The following is a 25,649-nucleotide window of genomic DNA, read 5'->3' as shown; positions in this document are numbered from 1 at the left end:
ATAAGCTGCTGAATTGGTCTGAAGGACTTGAATCAGCAGCTTAAATTTGCCCATGTATGCCCACTTTAGACAAATTAACAATTTTAAAATGATGAGTAAGAGACACAGACAACTAAATCTTGCATGTACAGCATGTGTTGGTCCAGGATTCCCTTTATGGGAGACTAGCATTGTATTGTTCACATCACACAATCCAGATGGCCAGATGCTAGAGAGTAATGTCCTCTTTGTAGTGCCCTGTACCTGTAGCTGATAATGTATTGCAGTACTTGGGTTATATATATATATATATATAGATAGATAGATAGATAGATAGATAGATAGATATAACCTAGCCCCAAATTAAACACATGACATATGTTTAGCTGCTGTGATTACTTTGCTAATTATTCCATGGGAGTAGCCCATATTTTTGTAAGAAAGGTATTTTCAGAATTTTTTAAGACTTCCAGATGATTATTGGTCTCACAATCACACACTAAGCAATCCATATTCAGTGTGTCGCCCATTCTTTTTTTATCAGACACTTTCCTAGCTAGCTAGGGACCCACAAGGCAGAAATGTCATACAATTGATTGGCTTACTTCAGTTCACAGTATAGCTGTCATTTACTGTGATCTGGTTGGGATGTCTGCAGTGAATGCCTATAAGAACCTCTTAAAGGGATACTGTCATAATGTTTATGGTGTTCTCTTTATTTCTAAATTACACTGTTTACATAGTGAAAGTAGCCATGAAAAAGTAGCTGCTACTAGTATAGCACCATGTGTCTTCGCCCTTAGGCGAACACAGAGCTACTAGTAGCGGCTACTTTTTCACAGCTACTAAATGCCAGAAAATACCCTTTCATAAATAATACTGAGAATTGCCTCTGCTAAAACACATGTAGAGACAGTTATCAGTAAATAATCAGTATTGACTATTTTAGTAGCCATGACAAGTAGCTGCTACTAGTAGCTCAGTGTGTCTTCACCCTGCTTACCTATTGTTTCTCCTACTCCCATGTAACTGGAGGAGTCCCAAGCTGGACTTGGATTTCTTACTAATCAGTGCTGTTCTGATACCTACTGGGAGCTGCTATCTTGCTCCCTTCCCATTGTTCTGCTGTTCGGTTGCTGGGCGGGGGGTGATATCACTCCAACTTGCAGCTTAGCAGTAAAGTGTGATTGAAGTCTATTCGAGCACTGGTCACATGGCTTTAGCACCCTGGGAAATGAAGAATATGGCTAACCCCATGTGAAATTTCAAAATTAAATATAAAAAAATTGTGTTTTTGAAAAAGGAATTCAATGCATAGTATGGTTGCGATATGCAGATAAATAAAAAGATACAAGTCGTATGGAATAGTTGAATTTAGATGATTGGTTGAATAGTTGTCTATTTCAGACTAGTGGCAGCGCAATTGTATACAGGTCTGTCTGAAAAGACTGATTTTTCATTAATCTTTTTAAGCAGTTGTGATGTGCCCAAATAATCTCCTTGTCTTTTTTGCAGTGGAAAAATAAACCCACAACGGCACAAGCAGGGACTGAGAAAAAAGACTGCAAGAATCCAGGTTCTGAGAAAGAGAAGATGGGTATCCGGCCAAAGAGACGCAAAAGGAAGTACATAAAAAGTGAGCCCTTGGATCCAGAGCTTGATAGAGGTAATAACCAGCCTCTGTAACAAACTGTTTGATTTACTAGTTCAGTGGAAAGATTTTTAGGATAATTTGTGAAATGCAAAAGTGAGTATACATTAATACTATTTACAGTGATGCAATGGGGCCCATACTTGCAGCAACGCACCCTTCAGCCATTTCTGAACTATATGCAACTGTGTGCATGTATTCTGGGATTCCTCAAACTACCTCCATCCTATACCTGTAGGTAATTACAGGGTTCCCCTAGCATGTTTCATCCATGAATGCAACTGACATCCATGCAGTTGCTTTACTGCTGCTGAGGTCCCACACACTGATACAGTATTAGTGACATCATGCTCTCTTTGAAATTTCTTGCCTGCAACTTGCACATGCTTCATGAGTGGCAGGTGCCCTTATTGGTGTGTCGAGAGCAAATTGCAGTAAATGTGATAACAAATGCTGTGAAAGAGGATGTATTACTAGCAAAATATTAACATTAATCAGGCATTAGTAACATGTTATATAGGACTTTAAGCCTGAAAAGTGCATCATAGCCCCTTGTTTAAAAAAGATAAAAATGAGATATGAGACATTCCTTTAAGGCAAATGTCAGACACAGTGTTTTCTGTGCTGGCAATAAAATGTAGATGGCACAAGTACAACACAAGTTGTACCCCTTACTGCTTTATGTGTGTCTGCATGCACAGGGGTGGAATCTGCTGTCTGGCAGGTTACAGCCAGCAAATGCTCAAGGGGTGTATTTTCTGATCAAAATTTGCCTGCCCCTGTTGGCATACACAACCATGTCTGCCATATGAAGGGCATTGGTGGTGCATTTAATGGTGCATTGCTTTAAGGGACTTTTACTTTTTCAGTTGATCATTTGCCATACAAGCATTTCTGTTTACAATAATATGAAGCAATCTGTGGCAGGTACAGCACACATCGCCACTAAAAACAAGTGCATATAAAGTAGTATTGGGATTGTGTGAGTGCTTATGGCTTGACCTAGTTATTCTAAAACAATAATAAAGCAGATATTATATATATGTGTAACCATATGTTGAGATAAAGGGGAACCTGAACATAGTTTAAACCGTGCATCGGGTTTGACCCAATGTCCAAAAATTTTCGCATTAGGTTAATAAAACCTGAACACAGTTGGTATAGCTTTGCTACATCACAAGACCGTGCTGTTTGGCCTCAGACACAGAAAATAGTGTGACTTTGACTGTCTTAAGATCTGTAATTGTGCTTGCATTTCAATGGGGCTGGCATGCTAGTCAAAAGTGAACCCTATCATTTGGCACAACTACCCTGCAGAGATTGGTGCAGGCCTCTGTGGGAACCCTGGGACTAATGCCTTGTTCAGAGGTGGTGATAATGTTAGGGCAAACTGCATTCAGAACAGAAGCAGGAATGCCCAAGCGACATAGAGCACCCCTTTATGTAATGGGCTTTGTCGTTCAACTGGCTGCTGAGACTGCAACTGCGGTAATGATCATAAAGGACCCCTAATGATATGTGTGAATGCCATGCTGGCACTGTGGCTTTCAATTTCAATACAGCTTTTTTGGTCTGTATTTTTCCAGTTTGTTGTTTTATATGTGCTGTCTGGTTGCTAGGTTCACTCCCCTTAGCAACCAGCAAGTGGTTACTGAAAGTTGAAGAAGAGTAGGCCCAAAAAGAAAGTAGCTAAAGTATCTATCTTTAGGCTGGGGCCAAACTAGATACTTAAGGCCATGGGCACACTGAGCATTGGCTCCACTGCTCTCAGCCTGCGTTGAGAGCAGGTACACGGAGCAGAGTAGAGGTTGGCTGGAAAATACCTGCTTTCGTGGGGTTTTTTTTTGGGGCTGACCTCTGCTCCAATGTGTGTACCTGCACTCAGGCAGCAGCTGTACTTTTCAGCACAGATAAACGGAGCTGTGGAAGGGATTGGATACACTTCTCTCAGCCTGCAGAAGAAATGCAGGCTGAGAGAACCCAAGAAAAAGTTCTGCATTCCCATGGTCTAGTATGAGTAAATGTCACTAGTGAGTCTTTACTATGGCAGCATTTCCAGTGACACATGCTAGACACTTTGGAAACTTTGTACCTGATGAACAGTGCCAGACTGCCCTCACTGATTTCTACATTTTTAAAAATATGGATGACAAAAAAAAACCTCACATAGCCTGCAAATAATAAATGAGTAGCAAGAGATATATTCCTTTTTAGAGCCTTTCCAGGTTAGATACAGTCAGGCTATTGCTGCAGTTGTAATTAACTGAAGGATCTCTCTAGTACCTCCCTTTCTCTGACGTGCTGCAAGTAAATATGACACCCCTTTTGTGCAGCCACTAATTCCAGCCTCATTAGAAAGGAATTCTGTGTGACGGCACTATACTCCGGCTGCAGGATATTACATAACAAACTGAAGTCAGTGGCCGGCAGTTAACAGAGCTTCCTGTGTCCACATTCACACTTCCTTCTTTACAAGATATTCTCTTTAATCCACTGTAAAATGTCTGTGGAACATGAGCTGGGTTATTTCTTATTCCTTGCAACATTTTCTGCTTTGCTTTTTTCACTTTTAAAGAACCATTAAAAACTCAAAAATTGGCTGATAGGGCATTATTTTATGTGCCAGTTGTATTCTGTTATATCTTACTTCCAGTTTCCTGATTTTCTAATACAACATGCAGTTTAAAGAGCTTCAAAGGAGGATTATTTCTTTGCACTGCTCTTTTTTTTAAATTCATATTTCTTCGTACAGCCCCACTGATCCGCTTCCTGCTCTTTTACTACTGGAGATTACAAACAGGAAGTTCACTTTCAGAACAAGAACTGAAGAGTGCAGCATGATTTTGCTCCCATTTCTAGATGAAGCCGCACATGTTTCAAAGTATTATTTTAATTCATTGTGGATTTCTGGATCAGATTTTTTCAAGCAGGGACAATGTAGAAACTTGCAGAACCTACCTTACCTATGTAATCTGTTTGGATTAGAGCAACAGTGAATGCACAGCAAATGTGCAAAATGCCTGATTATTTATATAATGTATTTAGAAAACAAACCTGCATTTACCATTTGTAAAGGAGTTTTGTTAAAATAATATTAAGGGACTTGGTGTTTGACAGAATGTTTTGCTTCTGTAGGAGCATTCCTATCTTGCACTTTTCAGTACAAAGTAGACCTATCCAATAAAAGATCTACCATACTGGCTGATATTACTGGCTCATATTCCTTGGTATTTATGTGTTGTTATTGCCACTTCTAAGTAGGTATCCCTATAAGTATATTTTGTAGGGAACTTGCAGGAAATTTATTAAACTTGCTGATTGCAGTTAGGGAACAGACAGGAAAAAGCTGCATGGTACATATGTTTGCTTAATGAACATTGGCATAGCTATGTTTCATGTTTTTTGAGTTTCATACATTTGTGGACAATGCATAGATTGCATAGGACTATTTTTTCAGGCAAACCCTGTAAACACTCATGCAGCAGCTTTTATTCAGTATCTGACACACAGTGCATGCTATTTGTTTCACTGGAAAATGGTGTGGGTGTGTGTGTCAAAATATTTTAAATCAGCTTCCATTTTATTCATGCATTTACTGGGCATACACTTGCTCGTTTTAAATTTTCCTGTTCATTAAAACGATGTAGGTTTGGTATAGGGTACGGAAGGGGTCTCTCTAGTGGTTGATAGCTAGCAGTTGTACCTGTTGTGCATTAGCTGGAGAACTGCAGTCAAAGGGTCCTCGGGCCTTCTGGGTACAGACTGGATTTAACTCTGCACATATAAATAACATATAAATAGGAATTGTATGTTTTTGTTAAAAATGACATACTTGGTATTTTTGTAACTGTGTTTTTTTCTTACAAGCCATAACGGAGAAGAAGTCCAAGAACAGTTTCAGAGACTTTATTCCTGTAGTCTTAAAAAGCAGAACTCGCAGCCAGACAGGTAAAGCACACAGTCTGATGTGTACTAGTGAGTGATCATCACTGGTACTGCATTTTCTTTCTAGCATATATAAACAGGAAAAACAATAGAGAGGAAAAACAAGCCGCTTCATTGATCTCTTCTCTTTTTATTTATTCTGCTGTTTATTCAATGGTAGGGGATGCATGCTAATATGTAATCTGTGTTTATGACCTAGATATAACAGGACTAAGAAAAATGTTATATTCATGTTGATTTACTAATCAATGGATAGCTGAACCAAGATGTAATTTTTGTATTCTAACCTCAGGAAACAGTGGTTCGTCAGATGTTGCCAGCTCCTTTGCAGACACCTACTCAGGTGTGCAGGAAGAGGATCATGATGTACCTTGCAAGAGACGAAAGCTGAGAAAGATCCTTAAAGCATGCCGACACAGCAGATTTACGGCTGCCAAAGAGGAACCTCAGTTGGAACCCATCACTCCTGTTTTACGAGGTTCTTGGGATGTGTCCAACAGAGTTTCAGATCTAGGAAAAGCATGGCCATTGTTAAAAGACGACGAAGAGGCTGATGAAGACAGTCCTTTTCGGAGGAGAAAGAGGAGGCGTCAGAAAAATCGGAAGTATCAGAATGGGGAGTACCTAACAGAGAAGGAAGAAGAAGAAGTGTCTCAGTGCTACAGAAGGCAGAAAGTCAGTACAGGTGTGTTTTGTATACTTTGTAACTTTTGCTACACATAAATGGCCATGGTTTCCCAGCTGCCAAGGTGGGTGCCTTTTGTATTAATGCATGCGCTTATTTTTTAACAGGTCTTTTCCATTTGTTTTGTATTCCTAGAACTGAAATTAGACATTGCATGTTGAAATGTTAAGTTGCCAAATTATTTAGGTAGTAACATTGCAGAAGTTGTCAGTGGTGTGGCTGCCAATGCAGTTTTTTAAGTTAGTTTTGCAACCTTGTGCCGGTTTTCCTCCCACAGTGATAGGCAGTCATAAGGGCCAGTTTCATTTTCATCTGCAGTGCAGTGTGAAAACTTTAACTTGGCATCCCCTGAAAAAATATAAAATATACTTTAACACCTGTCCTGCCAGGTGGCTTTGATCTTGCAAAGCCATGTTTTGCCAGATTACAAACAACACATAGAGTATCCTGGAAGTGCAAAACCTACATAAATTGTAAAGCCTAGCAAACAGAGCTGGTGGTGTATGGCATAACCCATTCTGTGCTATACAAGTAGAAATATAACACCACTAGATTGCTGGGGTTGGCTGAGGGGAGGACTCAGATACATTTAGGGGCAGATTTATCAAAATGTGTAATTAGAGAACCCCTCAGAAAAATTCACCCACATTCTATTCTTTCTTGTGGGACCTTTAGAAGCAAATATATCAGTGGGTGAAAGTTAAAGTTTACCATTTGATAAATGTGCTTCTAAAAATCTTATAGGAATAGAAAGTGGGTGAATTTTTCTGTGGTGAGCTCTAATCTCACATTTTGATAGCTCCCCTCATTAATATCTTTGAAACCTTTTCAGATTTTATAATAAACTCCTGATTCCTGATGTGGTTGATCAGTTAATTGCATCACATAAGACTAATGAGTAGTCAGTGTTATATCTTCTAAACAACCTCTTCGCTTCAGATTTAAGAAAAAGGAAGCATTCACCGTCTGACGACTCCATCAAAACATTTAGAAACAAACTGTCTTCGTCTTCCCGAGAATCCCCGAAACAGAGTAATACAAGAAATTGTTCTCGTAAGGGAAGCCCTGAAGAATCTCCAGCTCCCCAGAACACAGAGAAACCATCTGGAAAACGCAAATGCAAAACCAAGCATCTTGGGGGCAGTAAAGATGAGGAAGTGAAGGTATAATATATTTAGCTGTATATATTTATAGTTAGATGTATGATATATTTTAATGGTAGGTGTTTCTGGTACCATATCATTGCCTTGTAATATGATGCAGGCCATACTGGGTACTGGCAAGCAGTATGTTATGAACTCTGATCTGTTTATCCCTCACTTAAAGTGGCCATACAACATATGGATCGACTTGATTTGGCCCAGAATGCCAAATGAGAGGATCTTGCAGTGTATGGCCACTTAGCCACTTAGGAATCCTTCTGCATTTCTGCGCTGTTCCTGCCAAAGGCAAAGTGTTCAGTGTTTTGCTATAAGAAGCTGTCATTCAGTGTTTGCTATAAGAAGCTGTCATTCGGTTTTGGGCATATTAAATGCAACTGTTCTCTGCTAGAACATAATCATTGGCTGTAGGCAAAGTCATAGGATTTGTGTTGTTTTGGCAAGAGTACATGTATGCTTATAGCTTATACCAAATCTAGTTGCTGTATTACAGCAGTAACAAGGTCTGTGGTAGCGTAACTGAAGGCACATTTCGACAATGTTTTTGTAAGGGTTACTTCTGAGTCTGTGGTTACCCTGCAACCTGTAGAGGTTCATAGGTTATGATTTTTTTTTCAATTTCTGGTATTTATAAAGCACATGGGATATAGCGGCAACACCTTTAAGCAGAGTTTTGCAGGGAATGTAATCTTTTTTAGCCTGTTTAAACCACCATTATTTTAATCTCCCATATTTTTCATGTAGTGTTAACATTATCTAGAAATAGCCATTAGAGGCATGGCTGAGAGAGTGTGATTTCATTAGGTTTTGACTATTAAGAAAGAGCTGAAATAGAATTATTCAATCATAGCTGCAATAGGAAGACTATCCTAATCTTTTTTTATAGCTTGTAGATAATTGGCATAAAGGTCATAAGTATTTCCCTTTGCATGATTATTTATTACCATTGTGATAAAGTGATAATATATGTTGGTCATTCTTGACCTGTTTCAAGCTTTTATGTGGAGGGAGAGTGGGAGAGTGAAGAGAGTGTGTTTGTCATGGAGTGCCAGAGATTGGCTTAAGTTAGAAGTCATCTTTATTTGCCAAGATAAAAGAGTATCTCTAGAAAAAACTACATGAGAAGACCATGCACTTTAAGCATTTTGTGGCATCAAGCCATTTTTGCTTCTGACATAGTGGCTTGATGCCCAAAAATGTGTAAACATTTGTGCATGGTCTTTTGATTTTTGTATGGAATGTCCATGTTTTATTTTATGACAAATAAAGATTACTTTTTAACTTATGAAGCTTTGTAACAAACACTTTTTCAGTGGTTGAGGGCGCCTGTCAGGGGAAGATTTTACTTGCAATGTAGAGGATGACTGTAGGACTGGTGAGTCCCAAAAAGAGTAAAAAGCTAAGCCCCTTGAGCCCACCTGCAAACTCCACAAAGAAACACAATGCACATAGATGAATATGTACAGACACAGAATAGCCTGATCACATATGTGTGCAGTACCAAGTATCATCTAGAAATCCCTCAAAGGAAAATTGTATCAAAGGGTCTAATGCTGCAGTTCCCAAATATATGGCATAAGAATCTAGACAATGTTTTGCACAGTTGTGCACACGGTATAAAAATGCATCCTGTGGATCTAATAGTTGCAAGTCACATAAATAGTATACAGTAGTTCTGTTTCTGAAAGAATCATTAGATTTTCATAATAATCATTGTATGCTGGTGAACCACATCTGAAGCAGTCACTGTCCCTTGAGTGTATTTTTAAGTATCCAAACGTACATTCAGGACTGGGGCCATTAATAGGATGAAATTTAAAGCAGGATGTGTCAGTGTTTAAGAGTCATCAAATCTCCCTAAAGGTTGAGAAATTAGACCTGCACTTAAATGACTACAGCATCCTGATGAGCCATTAGCCAGTTTCTCTGCCAACAAACTTTTCTAAAATATGGAATTGCCACCCTACTGGCAAAATCTTATAGTGTAATGAGGGTAAAGCTAAGGGCTTCCATAACCACATAGACAGAGATCAGAGACAAGACCATTACAGAACATTAGCTAGCCGCATCATCTACATAGTTAGTGTGATTAATCCCACATAAGCTCTATAGTAAGCATCTTTCTATTGATCACTCAATAAAAGGATCTATGACATTGCTTGTGTTGTTTATCATCACTTAAAGGGCCATTGTACTAATTGAATTTACCTGTAGAACTGAGCTTCATATAATAACTATCTGTGTTGGAGCAGTTTTATATTATCCTTCTGTTCAAGCATTGGAAAAACCATATTAGCTTTTCTAACTATGAAGAGGTCCATTACAACCCTATTTGGCTGGTGGTCCATTACAACCCTATTTGGCTGACTGTACTGCAGTAACATGCCATGCTGTGCACTGCTTTCTGACTTTTTTGGGATATTTATACCATAATAGAAGAGCTGAGGGAGATGATAAAATTAATTGTGGCCCGCTTGGCTAGGAGACAAAAACTGCCTAGGTAATGCTAAGGGATGTGACAGATGGGGAGATTAGTCGCCGCGCGGCAAATCTACCTGAAATGCCATCCCATCGGCGAGAATATAAATCACCGGTGGGATGGCATACGCAATACCGCAATTGCGATTTGCCTTGAGAGGAAACTTCCGCAACTTCCTGCAATCGCAGCACCCCGTATGCCCGGTGGCATGGCATTTCAGGGAGATTAGTCGACCGAGACAAGGGAGATTTGTCGCACAGTGAATAATCTCCCTGTCTGTCACAGCCCTAAAAGTACAAACTGATTCATTAAAGCTTCCTACAAACAGGATGGCATTGCTTGCTGACGTAGCAGCTTATTGTTATGTTTATAGGGCCAAGTCCACCCCTTTCTCAGGATGTGGATGTGGTCCTGTCATGACAGGGCTACCTGGAGCTGAATATTGGATCAGCCTAAAGATCAAGCTGTGGGATTTATGGGCATATTTAATACCTGATAGTTCTATCAAACACATCCAAACAGAAAATAAAGGAACAGTGGCCAAATAAATGATGGACTTTTAGGGCAAAGACACACAGGGTAGTTGCTGTGACTTTTTAAAAAATCATGGCGACTAATTGGCCCAGCGCAAACTATGTGCAATTAGTTGCGACTTGCGTGTTAGCATATGGCGGTAAATCGGCACGATTAGTCACCGCAATCGTATTTTAAAAAAAGTTGCAATGACTACCAGTAATTACTGTATGTGCCTTTGCCCTTAGAGACTTAATACCTTTGCCATTTTCACCAGTCTGCTACCAGGACCATAGAGAGATTGAGCTTTTGTCCTGTTAGTTGTGTTTTGATTCATGTGCCAAAGGAATCACAAAAGGAATTACAATTGAGTATAATAATCTTAATAACCCCCTGTAATGCATTAATGTATTCTACTGTACAGTGCTGCCTTAGTAAGTAGCACTTTATAAATAAAGATATACATACACACATAGGGGCAGATTTACTAATCCACAAATTCGAATCCCGAATGGGAAAAATTCGGATTGGAAATGAAAATTTCTGAAGATCGCAAATATCCCGAAAATGCTTGTGAAAAAATCATATTAGTCACGATAATATTGTATTGGCGACCCGAAAGTCCCGAAATTTTCGTACCGAACCATTGTAAACAGCGGCAGAGCCTTTCCGAATATTTTGTGCGGGCGCTCTAAAAAGTCGCGCAATCGTGAAAAAATCGTCGAGAATACGCTCTGAGCGTTCGTGTCTTGGTAAATCTCCCCCATTGTGTTAGGTATGGTGTCTTCTTTAAGGGTGAAGACAAAGGGGGTGATTAGTAATGTTGAATCACGACAACAACTCTGTATTTGCCCTAGAGAAGGAAAGTCTAAATCACTGGGGTTGCCAAATATTAGGCACCCCCCCCCAGTTATTGTAATAGCTTACCTGATACCCCATGCCAGTGCTAACACACGAGCAAAAGAGACAGTTTTTTGTTTCTAAGTTCGACTTTCACTCTACTGCTGATGTGCATGACCGAACCACAAAGAAAAGAAGACAAAAGATTTTAAAAAAACATTGGTACAAGGATCTTCTGCAGAAATACCCTGGGCAGTTTTTAGAAAACAGAAGCACTGGCCAAAGGTATTAGGTAAGCAGTTTTTGTCACTGGGGGGTGCGCCTAACATTTTGCTAAACAAATAAAAAAAACAAGTTAAGGCCAGCGACGCATGGGGAGATTAGTTGCCCCATGATTAATCTCCAGCAGTGGTGACTAATCTCCTATGAATGATTTCCTATCAGTGAGAATGTAAATCTACGGTAACATATGTGTCACTTCAGCTTTCTCAAGTTGCTGAAGAAACTTCAGACGACTTTGGCAAGCCGAAACACCACATATGCTTTCCTACCAGCGATATACATTACTGCTGGTAGGAAAGCTTTCAGAAGAGATTAGTCACCACAACTAGAGAAGATTAATCAAGGGGTGATTTATAACCTTGTGTGTCACTGGCCTACAGGAAGAAGATCTTTGAAAGTAATTAAAAAAGCACAAACTAGCCTATTGTTCTATGCCAGGAAATGCATACTCTTGCACTGGATGGCCCAGTCTCCCCCCACAATAGATAGATGGCTAAATCTAATCAGAACCCTGCTACCACTATTCCAAATTACATATACTGCACGGGGATGCCCCCAAAAATATGAAAAAATTTGGAGAAGCTGGATAGATGCTACCACCTGAACTGTCCACACTCTCCATATCTTAGCGACCAGCCCTACCACGAAGTCCCCCAAACGAGAATAGACTAAGTGGGAACACTGCTATGTACACGATTTGTATAAATAAAACCAAGGCAATATGATGTAAAACCACATGATGTTTATTAGTTTTATATGTATGTTTGTTTTCTGTGTTTGTTTTCTACCGTATCTTTTGGGGGTAGTGGATTACACAATACATTTTTGGCTAGGCTCTTTATCAAGTCTTATCACAAAACATTATAATCGACTACAACAATGAATATTTTGAAGTCACACTGAGCTACTAGTAGCAGCTACTTTTTTATGGCTACTAAACTCCAGAAAATACCCTGCCATAGACAATACCGAGAATTGCCTCTTCTAAAACACACGTAGAGACAATTATCTGTAAATGATCAGTATTGTCTATTTTAGTAGCCACAAGAAGTAGCTGCTACTAGTAGCTCTGTGTGTCTTTAGCCTAAAATTACTGCCAGAGTTGTTCTTTCTTCAACTCTTTTTTTTTCATTTTTTCTGTTCTTGTACCACAAATTCTTGTTCCTTATTTTCTGTATTTTAGCATGTTTTCTCTTTCTTTATGTGGGGATCAGGAATCTTAGAGGTCATAATCATGGTATCAAATAAGTGGAGAAAACTTTCTACTATATATTAATAGATAATATAATTCCCATCCTCATTACTGTTGCCTTTTATCCTTCTCAGGGAAAGACCCGGCGGAATAACCAGTCCCCCAAGAGCACTCCATTGAAATCCCCATCTTCCAGGAAGAGTAAAGATCCAGATACACCTTGCCGATCTCGACGCACCAGCACACTTGGCTCCTCAGACACACCTAGTGCTCAGCACATCCCTCCCGAGGCTCGAAGACTGATTGTGAACAAAAACGCTGGGGAAACCCTACTGCAGAGGGCAGCCCGTCTTGGCTACAAAGTAAGAACATGTCTCTGTATTTGTGCAGAATATATATATATATATACTGAATAATGTACCCCCATTGTAAAATATAAGGATATTAAAAGTCACAGAGCAGTTTCATGACCATGTAAAAGCACAGGGCCAAAGGCAAGTACTTTTATACAGGTCATGAAACTCCAAGGTGACTCCTAATATACTCATATTTTATTTATTATAATACACAAGTTCCAATAAGTCATGTGACAGAAATCACATCACTAAGCACAGATTGACATCTGTGCACTGGTGCCATCACTAGGCACCATTTATAAGGATATAATTTACAGGATATTCATTGCTCTTGTGTATTATGTATATATACATATATCTATATCGGTCATATATCGGATTTTCAAGCGTAAGAGGAAAATCCGCCCCGTGTGGAGCTAGCCTTAGAGTGACTGATTTTAGTAAACAAACAAAAGAATTTCCAACGTTTCGATGACACACACAAGTGTGTGGTTTAAGCATTTTGTAATTGTTTACCATAATCAGTAAAATGCACACACTACATGGATTATTTGTTGTTTGTGCCACACAAAATGATTAATAAATAGTTTATCATCATCATTTAATTGTTTAGCCAACTACAAATACTAATTTAGATAAGAAGGGACAATAGCATTAATATGGTTTTCATTTTTACCTGAAAACAACGTGTAAACAATGCGTGGAAGAGTAGTTAAAGAATTCATTCAAATGCATTTGTACTTGTATTAAGTATATAAATCTCCCTTCGTTTTCTCAGCAGTTGTGTTTTGTGGCTGAGATTCTTAGGGCTGTGGCAGATGGGGAAATTAGTCGCCGCGCGACAAATCTCCCTTGTCGCGGGGGCGACTAATCTCCCCGAAATGCCATCCCACTGGCGAGAATGTAAATCACCGGTGGGACTGCATACGCGGCGCTGAAATCGCCGAAGTTGCCTTGAGAGGAAACCGCCGGTGGGATGGCATTTCGGGGAAATTTGTCGCCCGCGACAAGGGAGATTTGTCGCGGGCGACTAATCTCCCTGTCTGCTACGGCCCTTAGTGCCATTATAACAAAGCCTTAATAGATATACATGTATCACTTGCACCTGGTGCAGCAAAGCTGCCTTCTGTGTCCTTCTGCCAGCTGTGCCTTTAATGGCCATCTGGTACAAGCTGTATATAGCAGATCAAGGAAACCCTGTATATTACAGATGTTATGTACAGGGTTCTAAAGTAGTGTTGCTTGGCCTGGAACAAAACCCACAGCAACCTCTGGAAGGCAGCTTTGGACCCACTCAACACCCTTGGCGGTTCACAGTCCCACCACGTCTGAGATGCCAGCACACTCTTATTTATTCACTAGGCTGTTACCTATTTATATATTTACAACAGGCACGGGTATATAAGTAATGATGGTGTACCCTGCCAGGTTGGGTAGAGGGACATTAGTGTTAAATGCAGGGCAACTTAAAGTGTGCATCACTCCTCTCACATTTTTTGTGCCCCTTGGTGCTCCATCATGGAGCAGACATACCCAGCGAATGCTCTGATTCATCACTTGCTGCCTTTCTTGTATGCAGACCCTGGCACCATTACTTGTGTTATATTTAAAGGTGAAGTACCCTTTTAAGGCCAATAGCGCACACTGCATTTTCAGCCACCCTGTGCTTCATATTATTGCTTTAGACTAGATCTAAAAAAAATTAGGGGAAGGAAAATTGACTTTGCTCCTTGACTTTATTTACTGACTTTAAAAAACATCTCTCTGTATATGCTAAAGAACTGCAAATTGTTCAATGCACCATTTATTGAAAAATGTGGAATCCCAGCATATTCTACATTACATAAACCAGAAACATATCACATCAACCCATTCGGATATGACATTGTCTTTATTATATTTTAACATTTTTATTTTGAGAACATCCATGAAATCCAGCTGCTCTGTAAAGAAAACCTTTCCTTCTGCTGTTCTAATGACTCTAATTCTGGCATGTGTTGTAGTTGCCCCTGCCCCCAAAAAAGTATGCCCAGACATACTGTAGCTTTGGGAGTTTCTGTATCAGTGATCCCCAACCAGTGGTTCATGAGCAACATGTTGCTTATTATCCCCTTGGATGTTGCTCCCTTTGGCCTCAGAGCAGACTTTTGAATTTCTGGATTGGAGGCATAAAAAACCAGGTGTGCTGCCAAACAAAGCCTCCTGTAAGCTGCCAGTCCACATTGGGCTACCAAATAGCCAATCACAACCCTCTGTGGGCATCCCCTAGGAACATTTTTCATGCTTGTGTTGCTCCCCAACATTTTTTATGTTCAAATGTTGCTCACAAGTATGAAAGGTCACAGAGGGTTAACTGGCCATCAATTAAGCACCTGACAATACCTGACAGTTTCCTTTCAATTTCTGCAATTGGATAACTGCTCAAAAATTCCTCCTTCCACATTGTCGGGTGATTATCAGGGATCACAGCATGTAATGTGTTTTATATGTGGCATTTGAAAAGAAAGTGAATGAGGGTTCTTTGGAAGAGGAGATTTCTCTCTAGGTGATAAAGCACCCCTTGTTTTGGGGCCCAAAAAGAACAGACCAGAACAGTTTAGCTATCCTGTTGGGTGGCCAGATTTAAAAGAATCTGACTTGAGCCCATGAATTCCCTTGCATTTTCTTTTAGCAAAAGAGCTGGGAGATTTTAAAAATGTATTAAGCTACCTTTTGTTAGGATATTGCTGGTTAAATAGCTGTCTTGTTTTGTTTTTTTAGGATGTCGTGTTATATTGCTTGCAGCGAGATCTGGGTGATATAAACCATCGAGATAATGCTGGTTACACAGCATTGCATGAAGCTTGCGCTCGAGGCTGGACTGATATTTTACAAATCCTTCTAGATAATGGAGCTAATGTCAACTGTAGTGCACAGGATGGCACCAGGTAATTCAGGACCTTTACATCCATTATTGCTGCAATACCAAATAACAGATATGCAAACTAAAATGTTGCTTAGAATTGTAATTGGTATTGCAGTGGGGCAGCTTCAGGTCTCTTCACTCCAAAACACAGAGGTCTGAAAATGTTATAGTCTAGGAAGGCAGTGTGCAAAGTGCAAAAATCAGGGGCAAATGTGGGTGAAAAATTTCAAAGGCTACTTGTATCCAAACATGCATGTGCTTTCATGTCATGAATGGTGTGTAGTTGTGCCTGGTGACAATGGGGAACCCTGAAGCTGTTGCATTGTTAAGTGCATCCCACACTGCTTTTGCTTTTTTCTAATGCACTTCATTCCATTTCAGAATTTAGTAAATCTGTTGTGATGCTAACCTAGATGTGATCTGATTATCAAAATTAGATACTTTGTGCATTATGCAAGGCAGTGACAGCTTTTGGAGAGTATAAGCAACTCTTTCAATTGAGGTCTTACCCATTTGAATCTTGTGCTTTTCATTTTTTTACTATTCAATACAGTTTATATTTTATATTTAAATATACAGATTCATCCTGAAATATAATTTAACTAGGTTAGGGATGCACAGAATCCAGGATTTGGTTTGGGATTCAGCCAAGATTAAGCCTTTTTCAGCAGGATTTGGATCTGGACAAATTCATGTGCCTGGGCAAGCTGAATCTGAATCCTTAAGATCACGTAACTTTTTGTCACATAAATGCAGAAATTGACAGGTTGATGCTCTCTTTTGCTCCTCCATGGCCTAATTAGTATTCGACCAAATCTTTCACAAAGGATTTGGGGTTTGGCCAGATCCCAAAATAGTGGATTCTGTGAATCCCTAAATTAGATCCATACAAAGATATTATTATGAAGACTTTTAGTTGCAGGTATTTGCTTTCTAACATTTTTTTTTCTACCAACAGACCTATTCATGATGCAGTTGTAAACGATAACTTGGAAACTGTGTGGCTTCTGTTGTCATATGGTGCTGATCCCACACTGGCCACATACTCTGGGCAAACACCTATGAAGCTTGCCAGTAGTGAAATCATGAGGAAATTTCTAAGCAGTAAGTTCCGATTCATCATTTCAGTTGGTTGCTGGGTGCCCATGTCTCTTTTTTTCTTTTACCCATGTTTCTACCTCCATAAAATAAGACTGCCACTGCCTTCTGTGTAGTGCTAGACTTTACACTTTACAACTTTACAAGCTGTCTCATCCACCCATACTGCCTGTCACCACCAACATATTCTGTCTTTACCATCCAATTTATTTATTTTTTTAATACATCAACACACTCCATGACACCTGACTGTAATTGGTATCCAGGCCCTATTCCTCCCACAACCACTGTTCGAGGTGCAAGGTGGCTGGCTGGGTTGCCTTGGGTGAAGGGTCGACTTGACAACGCCATGGCGTTGATATCTTCCCCAGGAGCTGTTAAAACTGCTTAGCTCGTAGGCCAAACAAGTGCTCCTGAGTGTTGGCGCAGACCAAAGTTAAAAATTTTTATGAGGCACACAGGGACACCGTGCATCATAAGAAAAGATATGGAGTGTGCTGATGTTTAAATTAGAGAGACCCTGTGCGCTGCCCTTCCCCCCTAAAGGGCATGGTGGCACATGTTCCGATACTGTATCACATGCATGTCCATAACGCACAAGGTGAGGCAGTCGATAGGTGCTCTTTAACTGCACCCTTGACAAAAGTGTTGTCTGCCTACCTGTAGTTGTAGTCCTGCTACTTAATGCCAAACCCTACACTGCAAGCAGCCTGGCTCCCCTTTTCTTGATGCACATGGAAAACACGTGCATGTTTTTTATACATTGCCTGTACCTTTCATATAGTGATCAGAACACACACCTAAAATATAAATATATGAGCTACTGCTGCACTAAACCAGTTAAATATAATATTTAAATGTGCTTAAATTAGAACTTTATTAAAATAGAATTTACAGTCTTTTGCTTTTCTGTATTGTTTCTTAGATTTATTTTAAAATAAATACATGCTGTATATAAAATTGACCACATTTGGTGACCATTCCACAAAATACAACAGTAGTGACTGTGGAAGTTTGTAGGTAAGGTATAATCTACTTGCAGCATGCTGAGCTAACCTTCTTCACAGAAGACCCAAAAAGAAAGAAGAGAGATCTAGGAAGTAGTGGAAATGTATCAACTTTTAAAATGAGGTGGTTTATCAAGGGCTTTGCCCAAAACACATTTACTATATTTTTTGACCAGGTCAACTAGTTTTTGTGCAACATTTGGTCTGTGTTGGCTCATCTTTGTTAGCCATTTATCTAGTTAAATTAATGGGAAAGTGCAGGTTGCATAGCTAACGCCTCTCCTAGGGGCTGATTTACTAACCCACGAATCCGACCCGAATTGGAAAAGTTCCGACTTGAAAACGAACATTTTGCGATTTTTTCGTATGTTTTGCGATTTTTTCGGATTCTGTACGAATTTTTCGTTACCAATACGATTTTTGCGTAAAAACGCGAGTTTTTCGTATCCATTACGAAAGTTGCGTAAAAAGTTGCGCATTTTTCGTAGCGTTAAAACTTACGCGAAAAGTTGCGCATTTTTCGTAGCGTTAAAACTTAAAACATACGAAAAAATCGCAAAATACCGATCATTACGAAAAAAACGCAATCGGACTCCATTCGACCCGTTCGTGGGTAAGTAAATCAGCCCCCTAGAGTTGCAAGATGTAGCCTGACAGGTATCATTTTTAAGTGCCTTTAATTTTTCTATTACCTTTTCTAGAGAACATTATCACTTTTAACTTATAGTGAACTTATGTTATGACCCTTATTTTATTTATAGATTATCTTGGTGATCTCCGAGGGCATTCTGATGGAGACCCCCATGCATCTTGGGACTTCTACAGCAGTTCTGTATTGGGTAAGCTTTTAACCAAATATCTAATTTTGTAGATGCAATACAGTGCAAATGATAAGGCACAGACCTCCAAGTAACAAGTGCTGACATATTTTTAGGTTTCATAGTTTTTGCTTCTTATGTACATTAAAAACCCCTAAACTGTATTTTGTCAGGTGGGAAGGATGAAGTTGGTCATGACATTCTCCTTGATACTTCTAATATCTCAGACGAGGAGGAGGAACAGGAAGGAGACAAAGACCTAGAGGACAACTTCTTGTTTGAGTTTTCCGACAGACCGCTTCTCTCCTGCTACAATCTGCATGTGTCTCTCACTAGTGGGTAAGTAAACTAAAAAGTAAAGGTTTCCTTTAAAAAACAAAAACAAAAAACCTTGTGTATAGATGCCCTCTTGTGTGCTATATTGGAATTACAGTTTTATCACTTAATTTTGTGTATCTGCTGCTATTTATTCTCTTAACATTTAAACACTGTTATAGTCATTAAATTATAGTTGTGTTTTTTTTAATTCATTTCTATTTCTTTGTTATAAGGACCATATGTTTATGCACACATATTGTGCTAAGTGTGTCTTTGGTGTCTGTGAGATTTTGCCTGTTATTGGCATCCTTCATTTATATTGACCTATTGATCCCCATATAATTTTCCTAGTAATTTTTAAAACAAAGTAATGGTTTCTATAAATACATTTAAAGTATTATTCTGTTAATTTTGAATAAGAGCCATAGCACAAGAACATCCTCTGGAACATGTCCTAGCTCTAAATAATAAGCATGCTAGAAAGTGCCAGAGGCTGCAAGATGCAGGAGAGCTCTATACTCAACATCAAATGTTATGGCAATTAGGGCTCCCACTCTTTTTCTTTTGGGGCATTAATAAATTACCCCTACTGTATTTTACACAGCAGTGTTTTCTGTATACAGTGGTATGGAAAACTGCTGTATTATATTTACCTTGTAAAATTGAGTTAGAAAGTGTCTTACATTTTATTTTCTGCATCAGTTTGGGTACAGGTGTACTTGAGTTGTTCTGATTTGTATGCAATTAATTTTTATTCACATCATAAAAACAATGTGTTTTATATATAGCAGTGGCCTATGTAAACCAGCACAGAAATATTGCTAACTTTTATGCGGTGCCCCCTGCTGGTGTATTCGACAACTTTCTTGCCAGTTTAAATTCTCATAAAAAGTAGGACATCTCTTTTTTGAATTTTAAATGTATTAAAAGACATACAAAGTATCATATATTAATACATGAAGTATATTTCTTATTTAAATGTCATGAATTGTATTAACATTACAATTTGTAATAATTTTTTTTTTTTAAACTTTGTTTTTATTTTCATATCTTCAAACATTTCTATTACAGCATTTGTAATGATATGTTGTCTTACATTTGTATCTTGTAAGTAATAGAGTGGTGAAAAATTAAACATTTGAGTTTAACATGTTTAACAAAATTTGAACTTCTAGCTCATACCTGTTCGTCCTGGGCCTTGTTTTTCACTGTTGGTATGTTGTCAACATTTTATGTATTTGTTGACTCCTCGTAGTTTTGTTGATCAGTTTCTTGAGTTTGTAGATTTTGGAAGTACTGGAATGCTTCAATTACAAGTGGGTGTTCCTTAAGTATTTCTATGCCATACCATGTGGTTTGACTAAACGTGTAAACTGTGAGTTTTCTAATTGTCTGAGGTAAAGAAGATATCAATTTGTAATAATTTAATACATCTCTTTTCTTCCCTACAGGCCCAGTAACTGGTTGCTCTTTTCTGATGTGCTGAAGCGTCTAAAACTTTCCTCTCGGATATTCCAAGCAAGGTACCCGCACTTTGAAATTGCCAGCATGCAAAAGAAAGAATTCACCAAGCAGGTGCTCACAAGCCAGCTTTTGACACCTACAGAAGGTTTAGACTTGTGGCCACAGGACATGGGGGACATTGTAGAGCTGGTGAAATATGAGCCGGAGCTGCTTCAACTTTTGGGCTCAGCTGTAGAATTCCAGGGTGTTAGCAGCTGACAAGTAAACAGCACTTGTGTGTAGGACCTTCCCGCTGCAACAGAGGCAATAAACTGACCAAGAAAAGGCGGCCTTAGTAATGCCAGCACTGCTGAATGGATTTCATGGTTTTATCATTTCTTTCCATTCTGTCTTTTTATGTGGATCTTTTCTATCTTTGGAAGATGTCTGGAAGATGTATCTGGTCATAGAAAACCACAATTAGTCCTCCCTACATAAACAGAGACGAGTTATTCTTTTGCTGCTGGTGACCACTCTGCATTCTCTTGAGTTTCTGAGCAGATTGCTGAGGTGAAGACATACTAATGAATTGTGGTAAACTGCATATTTGAAGGAAATTGAGATTTACCCGCTTTTTTTCCCTACAGATTTCTCTGTCCTCCCTAATAATCTTATTTAGAATGTTGAGTGAAAGTCTTTGTGATCTCTTGTGTCTTTGTGATCCATTTCTGTCCTTTTTGTGGCCTGTTTTCAGTCAGTCTTCACTTGTCATGACTGTGGCCAATTTTTGTTGTTATAAGATTTTAGGGGGAAAAAAAATAAAAAGTACACAAAGCACCAGTTCATATTTGAAACAACATGGGTTGATTGGTCAATCCATAAAGAATTTGGAACAGGAAGACAATCATGGTTCTTTGTTTGAAGAACCTTCAGATAAAAGAGAACTTCAACCAAGAAGGCCACTGAACTGAACTTCTTAAGGTCTCCTTTGCTCACTTATTATCTCCTAATGAGAAGTTCTTTAAAAAAAAATGAAATACTGAGTGACATTTGCTGACTGCTGTAAAGCAGACACTGAAGCCAGGCCAAAGCAACACAACTTCTAGAAACATGGTTTGTGGCCTAGAAGATTCCACTCTGCAGATATAAACCCAAGTGTTTGTGTGCCCTCCTACTGATAACATTCAAATCAAGTCATGGTTTGGTTGTTTGCTTGGGTTTCCAAGGACACTTTGACCGCCTGAGCCAGCAACATAACTGCAGACTCTTGAATATGTGCATTGATGATGCAGATATGATATGGTCAGGCCTTGCCTACACCACTCGATATGCTTCTGCCCTGCTTTCTTCAGTGGACACGGCAAATCCATAAGCAGCATGGCTAGAGACTGGGGAGAAGGAAAGTGTGTGAATGTGCTCAGGGCTCTTCTTCCCACCTAATCCAATGCTTCTTACTTTTTATAGTAAATGCTAATTTTAAAGCAGTTTGGAGTGAAAGGAACTTGTGTGACTGTCCGCTTCCATCAAGGAAAGGAAATGACAATGCCCTTTTCATAGGGCTGGCCGTGTGTTGTTCCACGTTATATACACGGCACTTTAACTTCTTTTGAACTGAGAGTTTTCTTTTTCTTTTTATTGTAAATGGTACAGTTTTATTGTACGGGTGCTAAAAAAATACAAAAAATATTAATTTCAAGGTCTGGAAAATCCAGTTATTTTAAGTCTATGAAGATTCTCATTCATCCAGGTCATGATATACAGTATCTAGTAGAATTAAGTCTAAAACAACTGGACTTTTCTGAGTTATCCAGTTATTTTAAGTATTAAGTGGTGTGGTTCCAGATAAGATTATGTTCAAGGAGCAGATAAGTAGAACCCTCGTAACAGCAGGTATATGGTACATAATTCTGCACAAAATGACGGTCAATAAGCATCCCAATCCACTTAATTCCCACACAGTTGTAGCACCTGAATAAACTCCTTTTAGCTAAATCTACACATGAATATAACATATGAATCTAGTATTCTGCCATATTAAAGGAACAGTAACTCCAAATTAAAATGTATAAAAGTAAATAAAATATAATATACTGTTGCCCTGCACTGGTGAAAGTGTGTTTGCATCAAAAACTCTACTATAGTTTATATAAATGAAGGTGCTGTGTAGCCATAGGGTAGTTGTTGAAATTGGGCTAAATGGCACAGGTTACATAGCAGATAACAGGCTCTGTAAAACACCATTGTATTCTATAGAGCTTATCTGTTATCTGCTATGTAACCTGTGCCTTTTTTTCCAGCTGGAATGGCTAACCTGGTAGCTACAGAGCAGCTTTGTTTATATAAACTATTGTAGTCTTTCTGAAGCAAACATTCAACTTTTACCAGAACAGGGCAACAGTACCTTATATTTTAATTACTTTTATTATATTTTAAATACTTTAATTTTTTTGATGTTATTGTTCTTTTAATTGGTGACCATACATTATCTAATTGGTGTCCAAAATTATCTGTGTACCTGGAAATGAGTGCATTCTACATTTGCCTCTATTCTTAGGTGTTGAGTTGCTAGCTTCTGCTTGAAAAAAATGCAGATTTTTAGAGAGGTTATTGATGTTATTTGCACATGAATACAGGTATAGGACCTGTTATCCAGAATGCCCGGGACTTGGGCTTTTGCAGATAATGGGTATCTCCGTGATTTGTATCTTCATACCTTAAGGGCTCTGGCACACGGGGAGATTAGTCGCCCGCGACAAATCTCCCTGTTCGTGGGATGGCAGGTGAAGGCAACTCGGGGAGATTAGTCGCCCGCGAACAGGGAGATTTGTCGCGGGCGACTAATCTCCCCGTGTGCCAGAGCCCTTAGTCTGCTAAAACAATGATGTAACCTTTATTTAAACACAATGGGATTGTTTTGCCTGCAAGGTACTGTTTTATTATTACAGAGAAAAAGGAGATCATTTTTAAAAATATTAGTTATTTGGTTCAATGGGAAATGGTCTCCTGTAATTCGGAGCTTTCTGGATAATGGAAAACCTTTTTGAGCACTGCTGTGGCCATAGTGGTGACTATCTGATATAGCTACATTCAGTTATTCCATGCAGAGTTTAACTGGATGGCAAGGCTGATTGCAACTATGCAAGTCTCCCTAATATCTTTACTTTTTGTAATAGAAAACTGGAGCCTTTGAATTATTTCTAATACCCTGTGGATATTAGACGTTAATGAGACAATATACCCCCCTTTTTGACATGAGCTCATTTGGTTGAGCTTATGTAGAAAAGGTGCTATAAATGTATTTTTTTCTACACAAACATACCTGATTCCACAGATTGAAACCCCATTATATCTATTTCTGTTCACAGGAAGCAGTTCCCATCCCCGTTAAAGGAGAAGGAAAGGTGCCTAACATTTGGCACCCCCCAGTGAGTTTTACTTTTCCTTCTCCTTTAAGCCACACATAATGTAACCCAGTCTTGTTCCATTGCAAAGTGATATTATCTGGGACTTGAAGTTCCTCTGCTTTCCATAGTTCATGGTGAATAGATACTCTGCAAAATCCCAGAATACATCACTTCACAATGGAAAAATTACATTGTGTGTATAAGGGATATTGGAAAATTACTTGTAGGATATAATGTATTTTTTTTAATCTGTGATGTCCATTATGCTTGTGTAAAAAAAAAAAATACATTTAGAATTATTTCTGGAAGTTTAAAAAGTGATTATGCACCTCTGTGCACCCAACTGGATGGGCTCATGTCAGAAAGTGGGGTATATTTTCCCTTTAACAAGGCTATATATACAGGTTTATTTTGGAGGTCAATGAGGCAAATGATAAAGGTGACATCAATAATCAAAAATATTAACTGGAGGCTATCACTATGTTTATATTCAAAAGGTTACTACTGCAGGGCTGTTCAACTGGAGTTGTATGACACACGTGACATCACTAACCACCATCTATAAGGATATTTTTTACTTGTGCGGTACATACAGTACATGATATCCTGTAATACACTCTGGAAATTTGGTACCAATCCAAAATGGTACAAACTTTAAGTAAAGGACCTTCATGAGATACAGGCAAACTTTTAGAACAGCCTAAGATGTTTCCGTGTAGAATAGATTTGTATAATAATTACAAAAGAAGAGATACTGGTTGTTTTAAACCCCAGTGCTTTTGTAGGCGCTGCATTGATTAACAGTCTTAACATTTTTCTACTATCAACCCTATAACTGAACAGGGATTTCCAATTAAACACTGCAGAATGCAGAGAATTTCCTGGCTGTTCCCAGACAAACTCACCCCCCTCCCCTGTGCCAAATTCCATCTCCCTGTTTCAGCACAGGGTCTGTTTGGCTTTACCATCCAATAAGTTTTGGCAGCTATCAGTACCAAATCGCAAGGTACTGCTTCCTTTTACCACATATTGGGCACTTCCATATGCTATAATTTCTGGCTTTTGTGTTCTCTGAGAAAGACACACCAACTACTTATATAGCCAAATATACCAGGACTATTTAAAGGTGAAACACATACTTAAACTTAAAAGATAAACAAAATAAAAAACTAATTTGTTAGTAAATGTTTGATCACATTCCCCCATATGTAACAAAAGGCACAAAGTTTGGCCAGGAGCAGTAACCATTAGCAACCAATAAGATATTTGCTTGTAAACAGGTGGCCAGTAAATGCTTCCTGCTGATTGGTTGCTATTGTTTACTGCTCATAGGCAAACTAAGCATCTTTTTTTACATAACCCCATTTGGGTAGAATTCACAAAAGTGGAGGAAACATTTTTTTTATTTGTTATAACTGGATCTGTGCACTGGCGCTAAAACAAAATTTACAGGAGGTTTTACTTCCTCTGATAGGAGACAACACCTACTAGATACAACTCATGTAGTGCTGCATTCATCAACTGAGAGATGAAAAATTCACTCAAATTGTATGTGATTAATCATATGTTCTATT

At 38.8% G+C, this 25,649-nt stretch overlaps 1 protein-coding gene across 6 annotated transcripts in view; it reads left to right on the top strand.

Annotated features, from left to right (window-relative positions):
- The window catches only part of bcorl1 (BCL6 corepressor like 1), a 50,463-nt gene extending 28,096 nt beyond the window's left edge, over positions 1 to 22,367 (top strand). For 4 of the 6 annotated variants that reach the window (XM_012968111.3, XM_018096174.2, XM_012968109.3 and 1 more), the window contains 10 exon segments: positions 1,495 to 1,645; positions 5,498 to 5,578; positions 5,868 to 6,260; positions 7,200 to 7,423; positions 12,861 to 13,088; positions 15,843 to 16,009; positions 16,946 to 17,091; positions 18,854 to 18,931; positions 19,084 to 19,249; positions 20,680 to 22,346. In XM_012968111.3, coding sequence (XP_012823565.1) covers positions 1,495 to 1,645; positions 5,498 to 5,578; positions 5,868 to 6,260; positions 7,200 to 7,423; positions 12,861 to 13,088; positions 15,843 to 16,009; positions 16,946 to 17,091; positions 18,854 to 18,931; positions 19,084 to 19,249; positions 20,680 to 20,950 — 1,905 coding nt within the window. In that variant the 3' untranslated portion in view covers positions 20,951 to 22,346. 6 annotated transcript variants of the gene reach the window in all.
- The last annotated feature ends 3,282 nt before the right edge of the window (positions 22,368 to 25,649 follow it).

Source organism: Xenopus tropicalis, chromosome 8 (genome assembly GCF_000004195.4).
Source record: "Xenopus tropicalis strain Nigerian chromosome 8, UCB_Xtro_10.0, whole genome shotgun sequence".
Lineage (NCBI taxonomy): Eukaryota > Metazoa > Chordata > Amphibia > Anura > Pipidae > Xenopus > Xenopus tropicalis.
The sequence above is the reverse complement of the archived record's forward strand: the minus strand, read 5'-3'. Positions and strand labels throughout refer to the sequence as shown.